Source organism: Copadichromis virginalis, linkage group LG3, assembly GCF_057382275.1.
Source record: "Copadichromis virginalis isolate Kocher_CV1m ecotype Utaka linkage group LG3, C_Virginalis_male_GT1.1, whole genome shotgun sequence".
Classification (NCBI taxonomy): Eukaryota; Metazoa; Chordata; class Actinopteri; order Cichliformes; family Cichlidae; genus Copadichromis; species Copadichromis virginalis.
In genome coordinates, this window is record NC_140620.1 from 13,992,155 (window position 1) to 14,017,120 (window position 24,966).

The window sequence follows — 24,966 nt, forward strand, 5'->3', positions numbered from 1 at the left end:
GGGGCGGGGTTACTGGTCCCTATATTAGGGGACCAGAGGACACCCCCAGCACTTCTTTTCCTCCTGCTGCTGCTTCCTGTCCGGCTCTGTGTTGCTCTGCTGTCTGTGCTTAAGGCTGTACACCCCAGGGTTTTACTTTGCTTGCTTTCTGCTATGTAATTCTCTTGCTAAATGTCTGTATGTATTTTTCCTGCTGTTCATATGATTCAGTGTATTAAACTCTGTTCCAAGAATTCTACTCTTTTACAGAGCATCTTTTTGAGTGTCTTGATTTTAATTGGATCTAAAAGGGTTGGATGGCTTCAAAATTTGCGACCACAGGCTCACAAATGACGGCCCACTTGACCGCGGTGTTCACGTTAACATGACCTTTTCTACGGTGGACTAATAATCAAAAATAAATTGATGTAACATGAATGTAAATACAAAGTAGGATTAAATCATTAAATGTCTTCATTCTTCAAAGATCTCCACAGAACAACAAAAATATACAAACTTAACAATCAGACAAACCACCTCAAAATAAGTATTTTAGTACCGAGGAGGCAGCATTCAACTTTTATGGAAGCAAAAAGTGCAGAAATAGGAACACAGACTGATCCAGTGGTTTTCTGGATATTTCTGTGTGGACGCTTCATCTGATTATTGTTGTGACTTTTTTCTAAGTGATTCATTTTCTGGCCATATTCATCAGCATGAACATCAGACAAGTTCAGGTTCTGTCACGACTGGGCAGCCAACACAAGGAAGAGGACTCAGATGCAGACACCACACAGAGGCTCGGAGGAACAGTGTAAAACAAGATTTTATTTTGGCAAAATCACTATATGAACTAAAGGTTAGAGGAAAATGAATCTATCCTCTGGAATTGCTCAAACACATACACTAACAGAATGCTACAAACTCAGGGGGACTAAGAAACTGAAAATTAACCCACACTATAGAGAGCAAGAGACTCAGAGTAACAAGATTCAATACTAGAACATTACCGTGGGACACTATGAACAAGAGCTGAACTATGAAGTACTAAGGTATATTAGAGCAATCTCAGTAATTCACTCAATAGTCACAAAACGTGAAATCATGAGACAAGTGTCAGACTACATGTGTTGTAGCCAGTGTTGGGACTAACGCGTTATTAAGTAACGCGTTATAGTAACTACGTTATTATTGTAGTAACGAGCACAGTAACTAGTTATTATGCCAAAATCAGGAAAGCGTTACTCGTTACTGGGATTTAGATAGGCTCGTTACTCGTTACTTCGTGTGGTGGCTATCGCGGAGCTTCCACAGATTCAGTAACATTAGCAAGTGGTGGAGGCCAGCAGGTGGATGAGAGAAAGGGGAGGCAAGACCCGAAGCGGCCGCCGGTCCGAGTGTCAGGTGAACTGAACTTCAGGTAAGAAGTTATGACCTGCAGTCCATCTGGGTCAGATATAAACCAAGTTTAGCTGGAGTTTATTTTCGTTATTCTGACTTTTTCGTACTGCGTGCTAGCTAGCATGACGGAGTTTCTATACAGCTGGGTGGGTGCTATGAAGTTAATGATGTTGAACTTTATTTTGTTCATATGGTTAATTATTAGAGTTGCCAACCGTGCCCTAAAAAACGGAATAGTCTCGTATTCAGAGAAATATTACGCGTTTCTTATTGAGGTGAAAAGGAACAGTTTGTCCCGGACTTCAGCTACAATGAAAAAGACACAAAGCTGGAGTTATTCTGTCTTTGCTGCACAGCTGCATCTTCTCCTTTCATTCTCTCCCCCTCCCTCTCCTGTTGCTACTTCAATCATGAAACTGATCAATGATCAGCTGATCGGCTCTCTTGTTTATTTATCGTTCACTTTGCGCCAGAAAGAGGAAATCAGCGGATGTCGCGCTAAACAACAGCAGCATGTTTAAGCTTGATCAGCTGTTGTTAGAATTTATTTAATATTAATTTCTAGTATCAGAATCAGAATCAGAATCGTGTTTATTGGCCAAGTATATGTGCAGTCACATACAGGGAATTTGGTTCCGGTAGATGGTGGCTCTCAAGCACAGCAATGTAAATCTCACACACAAACACACACACAAGTGTCTATATATACACATTACACATACATACACAAAGCTGTGAAAACCAACTATAAATAACGAATCTAAACTTGTATACATAAAATACAGAAATAAATGAGGTGGAATGAATACTACAAAATGTACATAAGGTGCAGTTGCAGTCTGGCAGGGGGAGCAGTGTGACAGGTGACAGGTATCAGCTGATGTTTGCTGGAGCCACAGCTGCAAAAAAGCTGCTGGTCATGATATCAGTTTGGTTATGTGGTGAGAGGGAAACATGAAGATGAAACCAGGAGATGTCCTTACTGAATCATCAGAGCTGAACAGGTGATGGAGAAACTGGTTTACCTTTTAGTTAACATGAATGAGCTGAAGTTATGAGCTGTTTCTGAGAGACAAATAACCCCAGGATCCTTTTTTTACTTAGCTGACAGCTGGTAACTGTGCAGGTGCGGATCTAGCAAAGTTTTGCCAGGGGGGTCAGGTAGAGCATTAACAGGGAGAGGGGGGCACAAGGAAATACTTTTCTTTCTTATTCTCATTTAAAATGTCTAGCTTTTAATAAATAATTATCTGAATCTTACAACAAACGATTGATAGATTGATGCATATATACCATCAGAACAGTGTACATCACTGTCACAACAGCGTTTATTTTCATTCAAAGGCTTTATGATTTTTCCTATAATGGTGGGCCAGTCTCTAGTCAAAATGCCCGGGACGATTTTCTGTCCCAGTCCAGCCCTGTATGCAGCTCATCTGCAGTCTGGTGTTACCTACATCTTCCTATTCAGATGGCAGAATTTCCGAGTTCTGAGTACAATCGAAAGCACCACGACTGCAGTTTTTGTGTTGGATGTAAAAAGCGCACATGACGCTGTGACGTAGGCTAGAATCATGGCAGCAGTCAACGACGGTCCAGGCGTGGGATTTCTCTCGTGGAAATATGCACATTATCTTTTCCTTTGGTAGGTGGCACAGTGCACTTGTGGCAAGTAAGCAAGCTAGAAGACTGGCACTCTGGCTGGGTATCCATTTAGCAACACATTAACAAGAGAGGTCTGAGTAAAACCAAAGTTACTTTCCCTAGTAACTAGTTACTTTGAAAGTAACTAGTAACTTGAAGTAACTGAGTTACTTTTGATGGAAGTAACTAGTAATGTAACTAAGTTACTAATTTAAAGTAATTTACCCAACACTGGTTGTAGCAGAGTAGTTGGGGTCTGGGATGCGGGTCCTCCCTGCTGCTGCACAGCCAGGGGCTGGTCTGCTCAAGGCGGTCTGCTTGTCTCCACCCCAGGGAAAAGGGTAACATACACACATCATAATAAAATATCATACGATATAATCACACACACACACACACACACACACACACACACACACACACTTTGAACTACACTGAAGTGTTTTAAAAACCTATGTCGTTATAAGATTATATATTGTGAAGATTTAATAATTAGGATTAACCTCCTAGGACCTTCTACCTTCTCCACATATGTGGACATCACATTTTGGGACATCTAGACCAAAATACTTAATTTTTCTCTACAAGGGTCTGATATCCACTTAGGAGGACATTATATACACTGTTCTATGAAAATTTGAAACATATGTGGATCTCATTTTTCTCAAAAAACAAAAATTAGGTAAAAAAAAAATCTGGTAATTCTTTTTTTTTTTTGTTTCTTTAGGTCCCAATCAACCGAAATAGCAAAGAAAAATTAAAAATGCATGCCATGAAAGAATTCGGGTCTTAGGAGGTTAATATGTGACCGGTTGTCCCTTTGGGCAGGGCTCTCAGCCAGAGGGTGGATCTAAAGAGGTTGGATCTCCACATCGTTGGTGGGAGAAGGTTATCAGGATGGCTTCAAAATTTGCGACCACACTTGTATGCTGTATAACAAGTAGCCCTGATCAGATGACTAGGGACATATGTCCCTATCTCCTCTGGTGATTCCATCATCTCTTCAGTTCATCTCAATCAGATGCTGTACTGTACTGCCCGAATTAAAATCAGTATTAGAATTGCGTCGTTTTCTTTTGTAGGTGATATAAGCAACTTCAGCAGCAAGAATCAGACTCAAAACTATCAGACCAACTATCAGTCCAACAGATCCATCCATTCCATGGTTTCCTGGTTGATCTGCAGGTGAGAAAAAGGTGTAAGGTGTCAGCTGTCAGGTAGGGGACGAATGCAGAACAGAACAGAATCCATTTCCTTCTCTAGTGCATAGGATTAGGTTAAAAAAAAAGAAAAGGTTCAAATGTGTAGAGAGTGTGAAAATTTGCATAACAGTGTTTTTTTCTGTCCTCTTTCATTTAAAAACTAAAAACTGACTAAAGCTGCAGCTGTCATATAGTTGTTGAAAATGGCTATTAAAAAACAAACAAACAAAAGGCTGTCCCAATTTGAAGGCTGCTCCAAATGCGTCCTTCATTTCCCCAGATTTGAAGGATGGGTCAGCTGTATCCTGCGTGGCCCAACCTGTCCCAGAATTCATAGCGCCGCCCAGCAAATTCCGTTTTCCAACAGTGTCGGCAGCTACTTAGTTTTAAAATTATTCTTTCTGTGTCACAAAATAAACATTTAACATATTTTCAGGCAAGAATGTAGCTGTGTAAACTTCAAATATCTGCTCAATTTATTAACAAATCATATATTTGCAAAAGTGCTCTGATATTTTTGGAGACGTCTATTACTCACCAGCTCAATAGCTGACTGGGAGGTCAAGGCTCACTAGAGCCGGTGAGAACAGTGAACTCCCAGCACATCGTTTTTAAACCGTCCACGGTGTTTCACTACTCAGGTTAAACATGATATAGAGTTTATTAAGCTCCACTAAGACAGCTGGTGACACAAATCAGAAGGGTGTGGCCTAGAAATTGGGACACTGCTATGTAAAGCCATAACCAATTGGCTAGTGCAGTATACAGAAACATCTTTGCCAAGTATGGCTGGAGGTCCCTGTGGGACTTCCAGATACAGATGGAGAAGCTGGTGGTGGCTAACCAGCCGGACATAGTGGTGCTAGACAAACATGAGAAGACAGCCGTAGTGATCGATGTAGCGATCCTGAATGACAGCAACATCAGGAAGAAGGAATATGAGAAGCTTGAGGAATGCCAGGGGCTCAGAGAAGAGCTCGAGAAGGTGTAGACGGTGAAGGTAACAGTGGCATCAGTGATAATCGGAGCACTAGGTGCAGTGATTCCCAAGCTAGGCGAGTGGCTCCAGCAGATCCCAGGAACAACATCGACATTGATATCTCACAATCCTAGGAACAGCAAAGATACTGCGCGGGATCCTCAAGCTCCGAGGCCTCCGGTAGAGGACCTGAGCTTTAAGGAATTTTGTAATGGACGTGTGTGTGTGTCATATATATATATATATATATATATATATATATATATATATATATATATATATATATATATATATATTAGGGGTGCAACGATACACAAAATTCACGGTTCGATATTTTTTCGATACAAAAGAAATGTTCATGCATTTTTAATTTGTCATTTATTAAAATTATAAATATATATTTTAACTCAAAAGTACAGTTTTTAAATTTAACCCTAACCCTTGTGCGTGTTTTTTATTTTGACAGCGAATGCGCACCTGCGGACCACTTATGTGCAGCCCTGGTTATTTAGCTCGTCATATTGCAGCCACAGAAATTCTTTTGTCCATGAAACCATAAAGCTGCACTTTCTTTTTGCCTTATAGTCTGATTTGTCATAACTTCTCCGTTTTGTGGTAAGCTTTTCTTTGGCTGTCACTTCTTCACCCTGACCTGTCTTATTTGGCTCAGCAGAACTAAAATATATATCCTGCTGCTTTTACACACGCACTCACATAAGCTCAGCGATTCTCTGCGCAATCAACCTCTCACATGTTTAAGCTTGCTGCGGGAGATTTCACTTGTCATGTTTGCATAGTAAGCTAACGATTAATAAGACGATGTCAGAGGAATTGGTGCACAAATTATCATCACTCACAGATCAGTGCTGTCGCTCTCTATACACAGTTCGCACGATTGCAAAGTGAAAGCAAAAAACAAGCGCAAATTCAAACGCGATTTCAATATGTCACATATTGACAGTGGCTCATCGATGCCAATGACATAATTACCCAGCTACATTTCTGAAAGAATGCAAAAGCATTGACATATATTTTTCCTTCCTACAATAGCCCGAGGGGCAGGGCAGAGATAGATTTTGGTAGCCCGACTGAAAAAATCGCTAGCGATATTGCGAGCCCTGTATCTGATTGAGGAATCACTCATCTTTGGAAAAGAGAGTTTATTACAGAGAAATGTCTCTTTCCAAAATAAAAGCTATACTATCCGCTTCTTCTGGGCTATATTCTCAGCAGCATATTAAACATATATAAGGAGAATCATGTGCTAACAGCTGTCTAAATGACTCGGCTAAAGTTAGTAGCATGCTTGTTGTTTTTGTCTTTGCACTAGGATGATGTCGGCGTAAATGTGCAGTCATATTCGTTGTGTTCCCACTAGTGCTTTCAGGTTAATCTCGTTGAAATGACCTTAACGCCACAACACGGCAAATCTCCGTTAACGAGCTACTGCCGATCGCCCCGTGCATGGGGCTAGACGGCCAACACGTTAACGAGCTAACTGCGCTAACACACTAGTTCCCACCCATGTAATTGAGCATTGCGTGGCACATCCAACATACTGTTTTACTTTAGTCCATGACTCGCCATGACTTCAGGGTCATACGTCACATGAAAACCAAAATAATTCCAAACGCCAGATCTGAATGAGGGTGGGGGAGGTCCATGTTGCAAGGAGAGCTTAACTTCTGTCTCGCTAGCTTGCCCTGCGCTCTTCCTTCTGACTAGGGCTGCCACGATTAGTCGACTAGTCACGATTACGTCGACTATCAAAATCGTCGACGACTGATTTAATAGTCGACGCGTCATTTGAAGCTTTGTAAGATCCCAAAAGACGCAGTAATAAGTAGCAGGATTTAAGAGTGTAATAACGGACTGAAACAGAAGATCGCAGCACTGCATGTACAAGGATGCCAGCTGCCGTTAAACCCTGAAGAAGAAGAAGCTCTGTCCCAGAATTCATAGCACGGCCCGGCCCGGCTCAGTTTCCAACAATGGCGTCAGCTAGTTAGTTTTAATATTACTCTTATTATTCTTTCTGGGTCACAAAATAAACATTTAACATATTTTCAGGCGGGAATGTAGCTATGTAAACCTCAAATATCTGCTCAGTTTATCAAGACACCACATATTTTCAAAAGCGCTCCGACGTTTTCGGAGACGTCTGTTACCCACTAGCTCGATAGCTAGCCGGGGGCTAGGCTAACTAGAGCCGTGAGAACACCGGACTCCCAGCTAATCGTTTTCAAACCCACCGCTGTCTTTCGCTACTCAGGTTAAACATGATATATAAGTCACTTAGATAACTTAAAATGTTATTGTTTGGCTTTTTTCAGTATTTTATTTGTTCCTGAGTAAATCGGTTTGGCTGAGACTAAAGTTATAGTTTTTACACAGCTGAATAAACGTCAAGCAGACAGCTGATTATCAGAAGTGTGAGATGCTCGAGAATTTACTCCGGTGTCCTGTTATATTTTAGATAGCAAGGAGTTTATTAAACTGAAACAATCTGCAAACTTCATTAAAATTTAATAAACTATCATCTTGTCTTTATTTTTAGTTAGCACAGACCTTAAACACTTAAAGCTGTAAGCTAATGATAGTTATATAAGAGCAGATGCTGCTGGTGCAATAAGCTGTACGTTTTACGTCCAATGGATGATGATCTGATTAGTCGACTAATCGCAAAAATAATCGGTGACTAGTCGACTATCAAAATAATCGTTTGTGGCAGCCCTACTTCTGACGATGCTGTCTGTGTTGAGCGCTCAGTGGATCTGCGCTCGACAGTGCAGCCTAGGCGGAGTAGTCGAACGCAGATTCACTGAGCGCTCAACACAGACAGTATCGTCAGAAGGAAAGTTGATAAAATAAATTACAAATTTTGTATTGTTCGATACATATGCGTACCGAACCGAAAGCACTGTATCGAACGGTTCAATATCGATACGAATATCGTTGCACCCCTAATATATATGTATATATATATATATATATATATATATATATATATACAGCAATTAGTTAAGATAAGATAAGATAAGATAAGATAACCTTTATTAGTCCCACACGTGGGAAATTTGTTTTGTCACAGCAGGAAGTGGACAGTGCAAAAGTTATGACGCAAAAATTAGAATACAATAAGAATAAATACAGTACACAGCTGTACAGAATAGAATAAAATAATATACTATATACAGTAGAATAAAATAGAATAAAAATATACAATAAGATAAAAATAGAATACGAATGCTATATACAACTGAGTAAAAATACAACGATGCCAGAAAAGATTATTGCACTTAGTGTTATTGCACATGTGTGGATGTGTGTGTTTGTTCAGTTAAAGTCTTTGTTGTGGAGTCTGACAGCAGTGGGGAGGAAAGACCTGCGAAATCTCTCCGTCCCACACCGTGGGTGCCGCAGTCTCCCACTGAAGGAGCTGCTCAGTGCTGTCACAGTCTGCTGCATGGGGTGGGAGACGTTGTCCAACAGGGATGACAGCTTAGCCGCCATTCTCCTGTCACTCACCACCTCCACTGGGTCCAGAGGGCATCCTAGAACAGAGCTGGCCCTTCGGATCACCCTGTTCAGTCTCTTCCTGTCCCCAGCAGAGATGCTGCCGCCCCAGCAGACCACACCATAAAAGATAGCAGAAGCCACCACAGAGTCATAGAAGGTCTTCAGGAGTGGGCCCTCCACCCCAAACGACCTGAGTCTCCGCAGCAGGTACAGCCTGCTCTGCCCTTTCCTGTAGAGGGCGTCTGAGTTATGAGTCCAGTCCAGTCTGTTGTTCAGATGAACACCAAGGTACCTGTAGCTGTCCACAGCCTCAATGTCCATACCCTGGATGTTCAGTGGTTGCAGTGGAGAATGCTTGTGCCTGCGGAAGTCTACCACCAGCTCCTTGGTTTTACTGGCGTTGATCTGGAGGTAGTTCAGCTGGCACCAGTCCACAAAGTCTTGAGTCAGTCCTCTGTACTCCTTGTCGTCCCCATCAGTGATGAGGCCGACTATTGCAGAGTCATCAGAGAACTTCTGCAGGAAGCACTGGGTGGAATTGTGGGAGAAGTCTGCAGTGTAGATGGTGAAGAGGAACGGAGCCAGAACCGTTCCCTGTGGGGCCCCCGTACTGCAGACGACCCTGTCCGACACACAGCCCTGAGTCCTCACATACTGTGGTCGGTCGGTGAGGTAGTCCAGGATCCAGGTAGTGAGGTGATGGTCCACTCCGGAGTTCACCAGCTTGTCCTTCAGAACCGAGGGAAGAATAGTGTTGAAGGCACTGGAGAAATCAAAGAACATGATTCTCACAGTGCTTCCAGCGGTCTCCAGGTGAGCGAGGGAACGATGTAGGAGGTGAATGACGGCATCATCCGCTCCAATGCCAGGCTGGTAGGCAAACTGAAGTGGGTCCAGTGATGAGCTTGTTAGGCGCCGAAGCTGAGCCAGGACCAACCGCTCCAGGGTCTTCATCAGGTGGGATGTCAGAGCCACCGGCCTGTAGCTGTTGAGGTCCTTGGGGCGTGAAGTCTTTGGCACTGGTACAACACAGGAGGTTTTCCAGAGCTGTGGGACTCTTCCCAACCTCAGGCTCAGGTTGAAGAGGTGCTCCATCACCCCACACAGTTGGTCCGCGCAGGACCTGACGACCCTCGAGCTGATGCCATCTGGGCCCGCTGCCTTCTTGCCATTAATCCTCCTCAGTTCCCTCCTAACCTGGGTGGTTGAGAGAGACAGGCTGGAGCCTTGTGTTGAGTGTGTATTGGATGCTGTTGTTGGGGGTGGGGGGGAGTGAGCAGGGTGAATAGAGGAGGTGTGAAGTGTCTGAGGTGTCAGAGGTGGAACAGCAGCAGTGGGGGTGGGTGAGTCTGCAGCCGATGTTGTAGACTGTCTCATGGTTGAATCAAATCTGTTGAAGAAATGATTCAGTTCATTTGCCCACCTCACATCCCTCCCAGGCAGAGAGTTCTGCTGTTTGTGGCCTGAGATGGTTCTGAGGCCTCTCCAGACTTCACCAACGTTGTTTTGCTGAAGCTGGTTCTCCATCTTCTGCCTGTAGCTGTCCTTCCCATTCCTTATCAGTCCCCTCAGCTCTCTCTGCACCCTTTTCAACTCCTCTTTGTCTTTGGATTTGAAGGCCCTCCTCTTCTGCTTGAGGACAGCTTTAATTTCTGGGGTAATCCAAGGTTTGTTGTTGGAGAAACACCGTACAGTCCTGGTAGGTACAGTGTTATCCACACAGAAGTTTATATAGTCAGTAATGCATGTAGTAAGGCTGTCGATGTCCTCTCCATGGTCGTCACAGATCACCTCCCACACAGTCGCCTCCTCGCTCTCCTCTGACCATCTCTGCACTGTGCGGGTGGCTGGTGGCACCCTGCGCACTAAGGGCTCATACACAGGGACAAGGTGCACCAGGTTGTGGTCAGATTTGCCCAGTGGAGGGAGAGGTGATGAACTGTATGCCTCTTCAGCATTGGCATACAGTAAGTCCAGTGTTTTATTGTCTCTGGTTGAGCAGGTCACATACTGGGTGAAGGTGGGCAGTGTGGAGTCCAGTGAGGCATGATTGAAGTCCCCTGATATTATGAGAAGGGCTCTCGGAGATTGTGTTTGCAGTCTGCTGACCACTGAGTGGAGAGAGTCACAGGCTGCATCCGCGTTGGCCGAGGGGGGGGACATACGCTGTTATTGCGATAACATGCGAGAATTCCCGGGGCAGATATTACGGACGCATGCTAACGGCTAACAGCTCAATGTCTCTGCTGCAGAGTTGTTCTTTCACAGTGATGTGCCCAGGGTTACACCATCTGTCGTTCACAAAAACTGCCAGTCCCCCTCCTTTCCTCTTACCGCTCTCTCTCGTCCTGTCCGCTCGCAGCATCTGAAATCCCGGTAGTGTCACGCTTGTGTCCGGAGTTAGCGGTGTTAGCCACGACTCCGTTAGCATCATGATGCTACATTGCCGGTACTCCCTCTGTGACCAGGTTAGCGACGTGAGCTCATCCATCTTATTGGGCAAAGATCTTACGTTTCCAATGATTACAGAAGGAAGAGATGGTCGATAACGTCTCCTTCTCGGGCGACGGCGCTCCTTCCCAGCACGACACCCCCGTCTTTTCCTCCTCAGCTCGCTGGGAATGTCGGGTCTGTCCGCCGGCAGTACCGCTGCGGGACGCAGCGCTAACAGCTGATCCTTACTGCAAACAAAGGATCTCTGCTCTGGGTCCCCAGACACGGGTGAAAAAAGTAGAAATAAACTAAGAAAAACGACCAGAACTAGCACAAAACGGTAGAACATGGTTGCAGAGTCTAATTACTGATACGTTAGTTATAAAAAATTACGAGAAGAAAAGATAAGAAAGAAAGAAACTCAGATTGAGCAGAGCTGCTGTAACAGGCTGCCGCACACGGGGGGCGCCGGAAGATGACAAAGTATTTTTAAAAGTATTCATGTATGAGAGTTTTTTTTTAATTTTTAAATTTTATAGATCACTAAATTAATACACAGAAATTCCTGTGAAGTTAAAAATAAATTGGTGATTTAACCAGGTAAAATGATCGACACTTTCACAAAGAGAAAACTCTGAGTTTAGGCTCAACACAGCTCACTGAGACATTAATCTAACTCTTTAGTTCATGTCTCAGTTATCCATAAACAAACGCACCCCAAAAACAAAGGAAGAGCTTCACCTTTGAACGCACACTGAACTCTAGTCACCCACCTGGAGTATCAACACTCAGGTACATGCTGCTGATGGGATCAGTCTTAAGACTAGCTCTCTTCCTCCGGTTTGTTCCTTCCATGAAGACACGACACTCGTATGTTCCATCATCAGCAGTGTTCACATTCTTCAGAATCAAAGACACGTCTCCATCCTTCATCTGTCTGTCCTGCAGATCCACCCGGTCCTTAAAAGATGGATGCTGGTTGTGTGATTCAAAGTGACCATCCCGGTACAAAAGAACATATTCAAGCCACAAGTCAGCTCTGCGCCACTCTACAGCTGTGATGATGTTGTTGTTTGGAGCTTTACATCTCAGAGTGACGTTCTGTCCAGACTCAGCTGTGATTATGTTTTCTGGGACTAAAAGAACAAACAACACAGAGCAGAGAGGTTAAAGGTCAAAGTACAATTATGATCAGAATGACTGACTTTAAATATTTTGTTTATTTCCTTTGACATTTGAGTTTTTAGTCATGTTGGATTTAATGAACCTCTGAACATCCAGCAGGTCACCAGTGACCCACTGAGGGGGAATTTTAGCCTCATGCTAAACATGCAAAGTGTCAGAAACTACAAGATGTTAGCTTCCACAGAACAACAACATGTGCTGATAATAAGTGAACATAATGTGTGAGAGAAAGCAGCCTCTCATTATAAGACACTGAGTCTCTGCATGCTGCCTTTATGGAGCTACAGCTGTTTGTATACAGTGAACAAGAAGCTTTGTAGCTGCATCCTGACTCCTGACACTACAACACATCACACTGACACACACATTACACTTCTTTGTCTCTGTCACAGCTGCATTACAGATGTTTCCACCCAGCCTCGTGTCTCCTTCACACACACTCCTCCATATGGAAATAATCCTCCTGTACTTCTTGTTATCTCAGAGAGAAACTCGGTTTAGTTCAATCTCACCTGCAGAGACGAAGACAAGGACAAACAGCAAAGTGCAGCAGAGCAGCGCAGTGCCAGTGTAATTACTACTACTTATCTTACTTATCATTAAATAAATTAACATGTATATCTTACTTATCTTAGAATGTTAAAAATGTGTGAATATGTAGTCTATGTGACTAACAGAGAACCTGAGATTAAACCTGAGTGTAAATGTGATCAGATGAAGTGTGAGGTTGTGAGAAAGTCTCTGACTGCATTCATAGATGTGTCCTTTCAGCTGCTCGCTCTGATCCAACCTTTGGTCTCTAAGAAGAGGCTTCAGGGAGACGTTTGCTACGTTGGACTGTAGGACCATCAGAAATGTGTGCAGTAACAAAACAGGCAGCACTGAAAGCAGCTCTAAGTGTTTGTGTTGTTCAATGATTTGTGCACAACAACAACAATGGGACCTCTCTCATCCATCAGTCACCATGTGGACATTTTTCTGACACACTTTGAAGCTGATGGACGTTTTGTGTCTGCACTAAGTACGTTTTCACCAGCTGGAGAAACATCTGTCTACCTCTGACATCCACCAGCTCATCCATACAACAAACAAACATCAACAACCAGGAAGCAGCTTCACCTCTGATCACACACACACTCAACTCTACTCACTCACCTGGAGGAACAACATGAAGGTGGATGCTGCTGATGAGCTTCATAGGTTGTCCGATTCCCTGAATAGCCCGACACTCGTATGTTCCAGCATCATTAAACGTCACATTCTTCAGAATCAAAGACACGTCTCCATCCTTCATCTGTCTGTCCTGCAGATCTACCCGGTTGTTAAAAGATGGATGCTGGTTGTGTGATTCAAAGTGACCATCCCGGTAAACAAGTACATACTCTTCTCTCAGGTTAGTTCTGCTCCACAGTAGAACTACAATGTTGTTGTTTTGAACTCGACATGTCAGTCTGACGTCCTGTCCAGATTCAGCTGTCTTTATTTTTTGGTCTGAAAGAGGAAACAACAAAGAGCAGAGAGGTTAAAAGTCAAAGTACAACTGTTCAACAGCCTCTTTTGTGTCTGTCACATCTGGATTACAGATGTTATGTCCACGCAGACTCAGTCTTGTTTCGCCGTCACACAGACAAACTAAATCAATAAGAAACTAGTTCTTAGAGAAATATAATCAGCATGTAAACCAGACTGAGACTCTTTATCTCAGAAATAAACTCAGTTTAGTTTCTATCAGTTAAATCTCACCTGCAGAGACGAACAGGACAAACATCAGCGTGGAGCAGAGTGACGCAGTTACAGCAGACATGTCCGTGTTCTCTGTTTCTGCTGATCTGACTCTTAGTTTGTTCTAAATGTCTGAGTCTGTTGGTGTTTTCACTCAATAACTGAACCTGAGCTTAAACCTGAACACATCAGATTACATTTAAGGTTTAAATAAAGTTAAAGCTGCGGCTCAAACTCTTCCGTGTCTCGTGAGGACGTGGCGTTAGAGTGACGTTTGGTAGGTTGGACTGAGGATGCGCAGAAATGTGTGCGTCACAACAAACGAGGCGAAGTAGAAAAGTTTTAGTGTTCAGCTGTTGAACGATCTCCACAGAACAAAATCAGAACCTCTCATGTGTCGTCATGTAGGAACAGTTTGTGTTTCAGTCGCTGAAGCACAAGAACGTTTTGTTTCTGACGGCAGTTTGATTCTTGTTTCATCGCCACAAACAGAAAAACTGAAACAATATGAAAATAAGTCTCAGGGAAATATTTTTACTGTGCAGCCAAAACTTCCTGTTTTATCTCAGAGTTAAATCTCACCTGCAGAGACGAACAGGACAAACATCAGCGTGGAGCAGAGTGACGCAGTTACAGCAGACATGTCCGTGTTCTCTGTTTCTGCTGATCTGACTCTTAGTTTGTTCTAAATGTCTGAGTCTGTTGGTGTTTTCACTCAATAACTGAACCTGAGTTTAAACCTGAACACATCCGATTAAATTTAAGGTTTAAATAAAGTTTAAAGTGTTGTCGTTCAGCCACAAGCTTGTACGCAACACCCTTCGCTTAAGGATGCAGTATTTGAGTGACGCTTGGTAGGTTGGACTGTAGGTTGGACGATCATAAAGGGCGTCATAACGAAAGCGATGGAATCTAAAGCAGGTCTACGTGTTTAACACAGAACAACAAAACATAACTTATCTCATCACCAATCATCAGCCAAAGTGACGTCACTGGCAGACCAGCCGTAGAATCTGCCCCCCCCCCCCCCCCCCCCCGCTGTGGGCTGATCCTGCGAAATTGTGGCAGAAAGACTTAAAAATACAAAGCTCAAGAGCGGTTGCTAATCATAATCTTAAATATATGTAAATTAAAATACTAGATTGGGGGCGGGGGTGTACAGATGGCAGTGTGGAGTAAAATAAGAACAGGTATTGCGAGTCATTCCGGGGGTGGGGGGGTGGGTGGGGTGGGGGGCTCATGTTTAGAAAAAGCAGTGATACGGATCCGCCAAAGTGAGCTCGTTAAGAAGCAGCAGGATCTTCTTAAAAACCACTTCAAGCAGGAAAATCCTTGTACTGTGGACATAGTTAAAGCAAAACACAGAGAGGAATGTGAAACGTGAAATAAGACAATGCAACCGCTGTGAAAAGACACCCTCTCACAGCAAAAACCTCAGATAGAATTGAGGATGCGTGGATGACTAAAATAAAAATTAACAATGTAGACTGTTGGCTCAAAATTGACACAGGAGCGGATGTAACCGTCTTGCCTGAAAAAGAGTACAACACCCAAGCACAAAAACCACAGCTGCAACCCACAGATCTGAAACTGTATGGTGCAGGAATGTCTCCACTAGCAGTTCGAGGGAAATTTACAGCTAACCTGAGCACTCCGAACAAAACTACAGTATATACATATACTAGTACATTACAGTACTAATAATTACGCACACCCCACTTTACAGTTATTTATTTGTAAAAAATGTTTGGAATCATGTACGATTTCTGTTCCACTTCTCATGTGTGCACCACTTTGTGTTGGTCTTTCATGTGGAATTCCAATAAAATTGATTCATGTTTCTCTAATGTGACAAAATGTAGAAAAGTTCAAGGGGACTGAATACTTTTACAAGCCACTGTATGTCAGTGTTGATGGACGCTAATGAGATCCACATAAGGTAAATGTATTGGGCTCTGACCTTTAGTGTTGTGGGGAATATGGCTACTTTTGTTGGATCACTTGAGTGTCAGAGAGACTTTATTTATCCCTGTTACGCCCCGGCTCTGTTAGGTGACAGGGTAGGTAACATAAATGACCCCAGAGACAGGGTCAAAAAAACCCCACAAGATTTATTACCACAACTGAAAACCATTAATGAAATGACTCACTAGGCAATGAGGCAAGTTAAACAAACCAAAAAAAAAACACCAACTCATATATTCAAATAACACAAGAACACTAATAGAACACTACTCATTTCACAGGCAACTCAAAAACAGAGGTTCAAAAGGCTGCAGTACACAGTCATGGTGTTTGGCATGTGTAACGCTCCTGCCACCTTCCAGAGGCTGGTAAATAAAGTCCTCCGTGGCCTCCAACTGCAGTGCCTTCCTAGATGATCTAGTAGTTTATACTGAAACATGGCAAGATCATTTGAAAACTCTATGCCAGGTATTTTACCGTTTGGCTCAAGCTACTCTAAGTCTAGAATGGCCCAGGCACGAGGCACGAGGCCCGAGAATATCCAAAGTACAGTACTTTCTCTGAAATGGTACAGTGCTTTGGGCTGTGAGGTGGAGGAGGAAGAGTGAGGATGACCTAGAGTAAGAATCTCTTGAAATGTTTGCGTCACCTCTTACAGTTTCCTTGTAATATCAGTGTGTTGTGGTTTGCTGGCCTGCTGCACAGGAGGGGTGACACAGTGAGCTCTCTTGGCGGCACGGAGGCGGGGAGGGAACAGGTGTACAGGACTGTTTTAATGAGGGAGATGTGTTTTATGTGTGCCCGCAATGAGAAGGAGCAGATGATGCTGGGAGAGAGCCGGAGTGGCTGTGTCCAAAAACCACAGATTCCCAATTAAAGACAGTTTAAGCATAAACCACTTGTGTGTGTGTGTGTGGTCCTGTGTTACAATCAGATAGATGGATAGATAGATGAAAAATACCTATAATAATGTACAACCCGTTATGGAATATGCTTCTGCTGTGAGGTCCTGCATGTCCTTATGCAATTAATCACTGGACAGCTGAACAGGTATGTTTTTACATAATATTATATTAGGCCAATTTTCTTATTCATTTTTGACCTGAGTGTAGAATTGATTGTGAACTGGAAAAGGAGAATGGATACGAACTTGTAAGTAAACACATGATGCATTTAAGGTTATCCTGTTCGTGTTTTTATTTAAGAAGAGAATTTTTTCCACTGATCGATGGCAGTCTGTTTCTTTTCGTGGAGATAATTTCTCCTGCCTTAAAGAAAATTCCCTCACATGGAACAGAAGACGCTGGAGTGCACAGAAACTGTAGAGATGCAGGTATACGGTCTTCCTGGGTCCCGCAGACTATCAGCTAAAAAGAATAAACACATTTAAATTTTTTAAATTGCTGTACATTTTGTAGAATAACATTTAAATATTATTTTAAATATAATGTTTTTTCATTATTATATTACATTTAAAGAGTCAAATGGTAGTTTTTCTAAAGTAATTTGATGATATTTATGTTATGAAAATGCAGATTTTTATTTTGTTAAGAAATTTTAAGTTTTTCACGGTTTCAGATAAAATAAACACACAATACAAAAGTAAACAACAAGAACAGAAACCTAGCAAACCCACCCAACTGACCAAAATAAACTCAAAATAGTCGGACACACGACAGAACCTCATCTCTGTATTTTTCAGTGTAATGATCAGTAGTTAAACACTCCACAAATCCAGCGAATGATTCACTTCCCCAAAAACCATTGAATCTGGTACCGAAGTAGTTAATTTCCTAAATGAATCTTCGGACGTCACTGATCACGTGACTCTGGCCGAACGAATCAAGCCTCGACACAGCGCTTCTGAAGCAGCGTGTGTGGTTTTTTTTTTTTTTTTTTGACACACGCACCGGAGCGTCAGCTTCAAATGGCCCTGGCGGAAGAAAGTTAGAGGTGTTCTATTCACTGACCCCAAGTCAGACTTTAAGCTTTATTTAAACCTTTAAATCAATCGGATTTTAAATTCAAGTTCTGTTATTTAGTGAAAATACCAACAAACTCAGAGTTGGACCATCATGACACGGACATGTCTGCTGTAACTGCATCCCTCTGCTCGACATTGCTTTTTGTCGGAGTCTTCGTGTTTGTCTCTGCAGGTGAGATTGAACTATTAGAAACTGTTTAGCTCTCAGATTAAGATGAATAAAAAGTATCGTGCAGGCTTAAATAAAATAATAATAAATAATAATAATAAATTTACATTTATCTAAGAATTATATTTATATTGTTTTAGTTTGTCTGCTTAACGGGGCCACTATACGCTGGGGCAAAAGGGTTGTGCCAAACTAGGTATCCCCGACAGAATTTGTTTCCCCTCTCTCTGATCTCCTAAAAACTCCCTGAACCGGTTGTAGGTTGTCAATGTAAAGTTGTTGATGCACCTCTATTACATCATTAACTCTCCAAATGTCCATATCAACCTAAGAGAAGCTGTCATGTTCTTCATGGCCCACAAGGAAGGTAGATTTCAGTACAGGAATGACATGAGTTGCATATTAACTTGAACCAGCCTAAAGAAAATCATCAGCGTGATATGCAAGCACTCCTGTAATCTCAGATTGTTCATTTTGCCAAGAAAACACTGTGGGATCAACCTGTGATATTTTTACCACCAGTGTTCAGCATAATGTCTTTGACTTTATTGTACCAATAAAGTGAAGCATCTGCAAGTCCATACACACACTTTTTTGATTTCCATAGAACATTGTCTTTATATGTATATATGTATATATTATATTTTTATTTTTATTATATTATACATATATATATGTATAACACAGCTTCAGGTGGGGGGTGAATATAAATGTCTCTCGACAGGTCCATTCCCTGCAAAAAGGCAGATTTAATGTCCATTGAATTAACTTTCCACTTGTTTTGACATCTACCATCTGGTAGTTGTGACTATCTCTATCACAACTACCACCAGTCTGATGGACTCAGATCCACATGTTGGAGAGTGTTGGAGTTGAAGATCTAGATCTGATCATAATTGTACTTTGACCTTTAACCTCTCTGCTCTGTGTTGTTTCCTCTTTCAGAGCAGAAAAACATCACAGCTGAGTCTGGAAAGGACGTCACTCTGACATGTCGAGCTCCAAACAACAACATCATAGTTGTAAAGTGGAGCAGAGCTGACCTGGGAGAAAAATATGTGCTTTTGTCCCAGGATGGTCAGATTGATCCAGATGACCAGCATCCATCTTTTAAGAACCGGGTGTATCTGCAGGACAGACAGATGAAGGATGGAGACGCGTCTTTGATTCTGAAGGATGTGACGGTTAATGACACTGGAGCATACACGTGTGGTGTCTACATGAAAGATACACACTCATGGAAGCTCAACTTGATCTACCTTCGTGTTGATCCTCCAGGTGAGTGAGTAGAGTTGAGTGTGTGTGTGATCAGAGGTGAAGCTGCTTCCTGGTTGTTGATGTTTGTTTGTTGTATGGATGAGCTGGTGGATGTCAGAGGTAGACAGATGTTTCTCCAGCTGTTGTCTTTGTGGCTGGTAGTCTAGAGTTGTAGAGCAGCATTGTTTGGTTAGAGCAGAAACAAAGACATTTATGAATCCGTCTCTTCTTCTCTTGCTCTCTAACTCGTCTGTAAACATGTGTGGGGAAACTCAATGTTAAAGCCTACAGCTGGAGGGGGAGGGGAGGGGTGAAGCTGGTGGTTGTGAGTCTGTGAAAGTGAATCCTGCCGGTGCCATAGCTGCTGAAAACGTACTTAGTGCAGACACAAAACGTCCACCAGCTTCAAAGTGTGTCAGAAAAATGTCCACATGGTGACTGATGGATGAGAGAGGTCCCATTGTTGTTGTTGTGCACAAATCATTGAACAACACAAACACTTACATTTCAGAGATTACAGTTATTACTCATCTTCAACCACTTCATCACAGTTTGGAATTCTGATCAAATCAAAGGCAATCATAAAAATATTCAGACATATTTAACAGGAAGATAAATATACAGAGCAGAGTTGATTTCATTTCAACGATAACATCTTCTAGTTGCTGAACATATGATTGTTTAGCATGGGGCTAAAACTGTAAGTGATTCACTGGTGACCTGCTGGATGGTAACAGGTTAAAGATTTTAATCTGTCCAAATGTTTGTGATATTTTATATTTTTATCTGAGAGTGTGTAAACTTAAATAGTTTTGCTTGGCTTGTATTGATCTTGATACATTGCTGTCATTATATTACATGGTATGTACTGGTGGATTTTATGTCTTTCATTTAAAAACTGACCAAAACTGAAACTGTTTGTGCAACCAAACCTTTTACATCATTCCTCACATGGCCACATGTAAACAAAACAATGACAGAAAAGCTGCAACTTTATTTAGATAGTGTTGCAAATTCCCAATTCTTTGAATCTTTGGGCTGAAGGAAGGACAGTACTCGGTGTATAAATGCTCAATCAACAATCATTTATTTCCATACAATTCAACACTTAAGAGCATTAGAACCATCATGATGGGGAGACATGCATGAAGAGGGTCACAGCAAAATCTCAAAATGGTGACGAGTTACTCAGCTTTTTATAGCCTCTAGTGGCCCCCTCCTAGTCGTAAAAGCCTAAACATTCACATTCTTTCTCCCTTACGGCGCCTAAATTATGACCTCGGCTCCTTGCTCCTCTCTGTCTGTAAGGTGGGGGTCTGGAATGTGGTCTATCTATTCTGCCCTAGACACAAAGTCTCCTGAACAATCTTTCTTTTTATGATTCAACAGTAAAGCATGTCAAGAAAACAGTGTAAGACATTCACAGCAGATCAAGGATACAGAGTGATGCACACTTATCTAATGACCTACGAAAATGATTATGTTCTTTTAACCCAAAAGTATAATGAGGACTAAACTACATACACAGCACACAATCTAAACTAAAGGATAATATCTGACCTACAGCTGTTATCATAATTCAACTACTTTTATTACATATATAAGGTAACATATGATAACAGAATAATATCACAATAGCAAACTCATTCACAATGAATCAGTAATTTGTTTTAAATATAAAAAATATATATAATTTAGTAGAGGTGGGAATCACCATACATCCCACGATACGATATTATTGCAATTTTTAAAAATATTTTGCGATATTCAGATTCTGTACATAAAGGTAAACTTTATCAATATTCATTTTATCTAATATCAAAGTCTCACACTCAGTCTTTCTCTCATTTCAGTCAGTTTTATTGTTGACAAACTGAACAGTTTGTATTACAGTCTAGTCCAACTTAACTGAATGCAAATTTCAAATTCAAATTCAAATTTTTATTTGTCACATACACAGTCATACACAAAGCAGCATGGTGGTTAGCACTGTTGCCGCACAGCAAGAAGGTCCTGAGTTCAATTCCACCATCAGGCCGGGGTCTTTCTGTGTGGAGTTTGCATGTTCTCCCCGTGTTTGCGTGGGTTCTCTCCGGGTACTCCGGCTTCCTCCCACCGTCCAAAGACATGCAGCTTGTGGGGATAGGTTAATTGGATAATCCAAATTGCCACTAGGTGTGAATGTGCGAGTGAATGTGAGTGCGAATGGTTGTCTGTCCCTGTGTGTTAGCCCTGCGACAGACTGGCGACCTGTCCAGGGTGTACCCCGCCTCTCGCCCTATGACAGCTGGGATAGGCTCCAGCGCCCCCGCGACCCTGAAAAGGATGGACATTCATACACAGTACGATATGCAGTGAAATGCTTAGACAACTGCTCGTGACCTAAAAAAAAAAAGGAAAAGGCTATGAATAAGATAGGAAATAAATATGAAAAATTAAAAAGTGTAAATTTAACTAGGAAGGAATAAAATATACCCCGCCTTTCGCCCTATGACAGGTATAGGCTCCAGCGGCCCCCGCAACCCTGAAAAGGATAAGCGGAAGCAAATGTTAAGGTCAAATTAAGGTTAAAAATGAAATAACTGTACAACACAAATTAGAATGAAGGGTAAATTGTAATTGTACCATCTGGCACAATTATAGCTATTCTGAACTATGCAATTTATGAAAACTATGCAGCCCATTCAGCAACTGAAGAATTTGAAAGTATATTAAAACAAAATAAAAATTTACATTAAATAAAAAAGTTTTAAACTTAATTAAAATAAAACATGTCTTAAATTAAAATAAGTAAACTGTCATGTTTATTGCTGCCAAAAAACAAGTTAAACACATTTGGACAGTGAAGGAATGTTTGAAGGATTCTTGCTCAGAAAAAAGGATCAACATGCTCTGAAGTCAGAGCACAAAAACCTTTTTTGTAACAAAATATCGATTTCTGCTGTCCCTGTATCGATACATTATTAGCAAACAAAATATCACGATACTACACAGTATCGATTTTTTCCCCCACCCCTATAATTTAGTCTGAGTTTAATATTATTCACTCTTAGTGGCTGCAGTCAGCCAGGTTTTGACTGCAGAGCTGTGGTGGGGTCCAACTCTAATAAACGCTGTCACCTCTTCTTATTAAAAATAATCCTTTTTTCATGGTTGAGAGCATCTTGAAACCTGATCTTTGCATTTTAAACCTATTCTCACTCAATCCCATAAAAGCTAAAATCCACAGTTTGTGTAACAGCTGTGTTATGAATATTTACAGAACTTAATTCAAGTAATTATGTAAAGTATTGATCACACTGAGCACACAAACATCTGGAAACTGTTGTTACAAAGGCATCTTTTAGCTGCAATTCTGAAATTAGGAAAGCAGTTTATCACACAACTGTTATACAAAGCACCATTTGATGCTTTGTATAACAGTTGTGTGTGTTTACAAAGTATAGTTTGGTTGGTGTGACTGTATCACAGGTTCAGATGTTTCAGACTCGAGACTCGAGGATTTGACCTTCCAAAAGTCTCAGACATGTTTTAATGAGCTCTCACAGATCTGCAGCCAAACAGGTCAAATTATAAAGAACAGCTGGATGAACCCAACATGACCTCTGACCCTAAAGGAGCTGTCATTTGAGTTAAATGAGTTGTCAATGGTTGCAGTTTTGGTCAGATCATGTTTGTCCTGTTTTTATAATAGAAAGCACAGAAAAACCACCAGTGTAACAGGTTTCTCTCTATTGAGAGAGATTATTAAAAAAGATTAATTATTTATATATTTAAAATTTAAATTATCTTTTAACCATCTCCTGAACTAGAAGAGGAAATGGATTCTGTTCTGTTCTTCACTCATCACCTGCCTGACAGCTGACACCTCACACCTGTTTCTCACCTGCAGGTCTGACAGGAGGATTTGTTGGACTGATCGTTGTGATAATTCTTGTTATAGTTATTGGTGTTTTGATTTTTTGGAGAAAACTTCACAAAAAGGTTAAAACCTGGATAAAAAATAAATATTGTAAAAAGGTTGAAACCCCGGTGTCCTATTCAAGTGTGAATGCTGAGAATGAAGATGAGAATCCGTATCAGTCAGACGATCAGTCAGACGATCAGTCAGACGATCTGGGGACAGAAACTAACTCTCCTGAACATCCAGCAGACGACTGATGATCATCATGTTCAGACTCAGACCAACAGTGTGTGTCTGTGCTGTCAGTGACTCTGAACTACAGTTTATTCATCTTCAGGCTGTTCATGAGATTTACTGACACAAAGTCAAACTGTGTTACAAACACACATGAATTTCTGATCTCAGAGTCAGTGAGTGTTTTTGTGTTGGAGCTTCAGGTTCAGCTGTTTGTAAGAACTTGTTCTGTGAGAGATGAACAACACAGACCTGAGATCAGCTGTTACACACACTGAATGAAGTGACAATACAAACGCTGTGTGATGATCTGAGTGTAGATGAAGGTCTGTGGATATTAGATTATAACGTCTAAATAATAAATTAAAGAATGAATGTTCACATGCACATTATTATTGCCTCCCGAAAAAAGTCCAGGGAGATAGCCAGTCCAGTCAGCTGTTTGCATTGATTAGGGCTATTGTTGTAAATGCTGTTCTTTAGTCTGTTTGTCCAGGACCTCAGCAGGCCGAATCTCCTACCAGACAGCAGCAGCTTGTACAATCCCGTAGGATGCTTCGTGCCCTCTTGAGACAGTGAGTGCTGTACAAGTCCTTCAGGGAGGGAAGAGAATGTCCAATGATTTTTTTTGGGCCATATTACATACACCTTTCTGTGTGCCATGGTGCAGCTGAAGAACCATACAGAGATATAGGGCTGTTTTATGCTGGTATGAATTTATTTATTACCTTCATGTAACTTTTTCCTTCTTAAGTACACCCACTAGAAAAACATTTTGTGTAAAAATCTTCTTTTTAGCTGATGTTAGGTTTTTTTAAGTTAGAAAAACCAGCTCATTAAAATTAACAGATTGTAAAAACTGTTACAGATTTAAGTATTTTTCTCTTTCTGATCCTGAACTGAGAATTTTTCAGACCTTTTCAACTTGTCTTTAACCCGACACACTGTTCAGGTCAAATTTCACTTTCGCTTTGATCTGTGAAAGCAGCAAAATCACTCCAAAATACTTTTGTATACAAAAACAATAATACACATAAATAAAAATATTTAAAATATTTACAGATTTTTTTACACTGATGCTGTTTTGGGACACGTTTGACTCTTATCTGTTCAGATGGATGGATGTGTGAATGTGCTCTATGAATGTTCATACAGAACTTTATAGTCTTTAACCAAATTATAAAAACATGAGTACTTTACATTAGCACTTGAAAGCACAGCCACCCTCGGTGTGGCATTAGTCATTACAGCAGTGAGGACAGTGTTTAATCAGCAGTCAGTGTGATGAACTAAAGCAGCGGTCCCCAAACTTTTTTGTGCCACGGACAAGTTTATGTCCGACAATATTTTCACAGACAGGCCTTTAAGGTGTCTCGGATAAATACAACA

At 41.5% G+C, this 24,966-nt stretch overlaps 2 protein-coding genes across 2 annotated transcripts; one reads left to right on the forward strand and one right to left on the reverse strand.

Moving 5' to 3' along the window:
• Positions 1 to 787: 787 nt before the first annotated feature.
• LOC146712940 (V-set and immunoglobulin domain-containing protein 8-like) lies at positions 788 to 14,336 on the reverse strand. Its single transcript, XM_085445445.1, has 4 exons — positions 14,086 to 14,336; positions 13,498 to 13,833; positions 11,931 to 12,293; positions 788 to 4,203 (listed from the first exon to the last, which is right to left on the reverse strand). Exons 1-4 carry the CDS (start codon positions 14,144 to 14,146, stop codon positions 4,028 to 4,030), a joined length of 936 nt encoding a protein of 311 aa, XP_085301571.1. The 5' UTR covers positions 14,147 to 14,336; the 3' UTR covers positions 788 to 4,027.
• A 3,633-nt stretch (positions 14,337 to 17,969) lies between these two features.
• Positions 17,970 to 23,600, forward strand: LOC146712941 (butyrophilin subfamily 1 member A1-like). The gene is made up of 3 exons (XM_085437177.1): positions 17,970 to 18,185; positions 19,128 to 19,460; positions 23,332 to 23,600. The coding sequence occupies exons 1-3, from the start codon at positions 18,116 to 18,118 to the stop codon at positions 23,598 to 23,600; spliced, it is 672 nt and encodes a 223-aa protein (XP_085293303.1). The 5' UTR covers positions 17,970 to 18,115.
• Positions 23,601 to 24,966: the final 1,366 nt, after the last annotated feature.

Coding starts and splice junctions, on each gene's coding strand:
- LOC146712941 (XM_085437177.1), top strand. CDS start 18,116: ATGTCTGCTGTAACTGCATCCCTCTGCTCGACATTGCTTTTTGTCGGA. Junction 18,186..19,127: donor CTTCGTGTTTGTCTCTGCAG/GTGAGATTGAAC, acceptor TTCCTCTTTCAG/AGCAGAAAAACATCACAGCT. Junction 19,461..23,331: donor CCTTCGTGTTGATCCTCCAG/GTGAGTGAGTAG, acceptor TCTCACCTGCAG/GTCTGACAGGAGGATTTGTT.
- LOC146712940 (XM_085445445.1), bottom strand. CDS start 14,146: ATGTCTGCTGTAACTGCGTCACTCTGCTCCACGCTGATGTTTGTCCTG. Junction 13,834..14,085: donor TGTCCTGTTCGTCTCTGCAG/GTGAGATTTAAC, acceptor TTCCTCTTTCAG/ACCAAAAAATAAAGACAGCT. Junction 4,204..11,930: donor CCTGAGTGTTGATACTCCAG/GTGGGTGACTAG, acceptor TCTCACCTGCAG/ATCAACCAGGAAACCATGGA.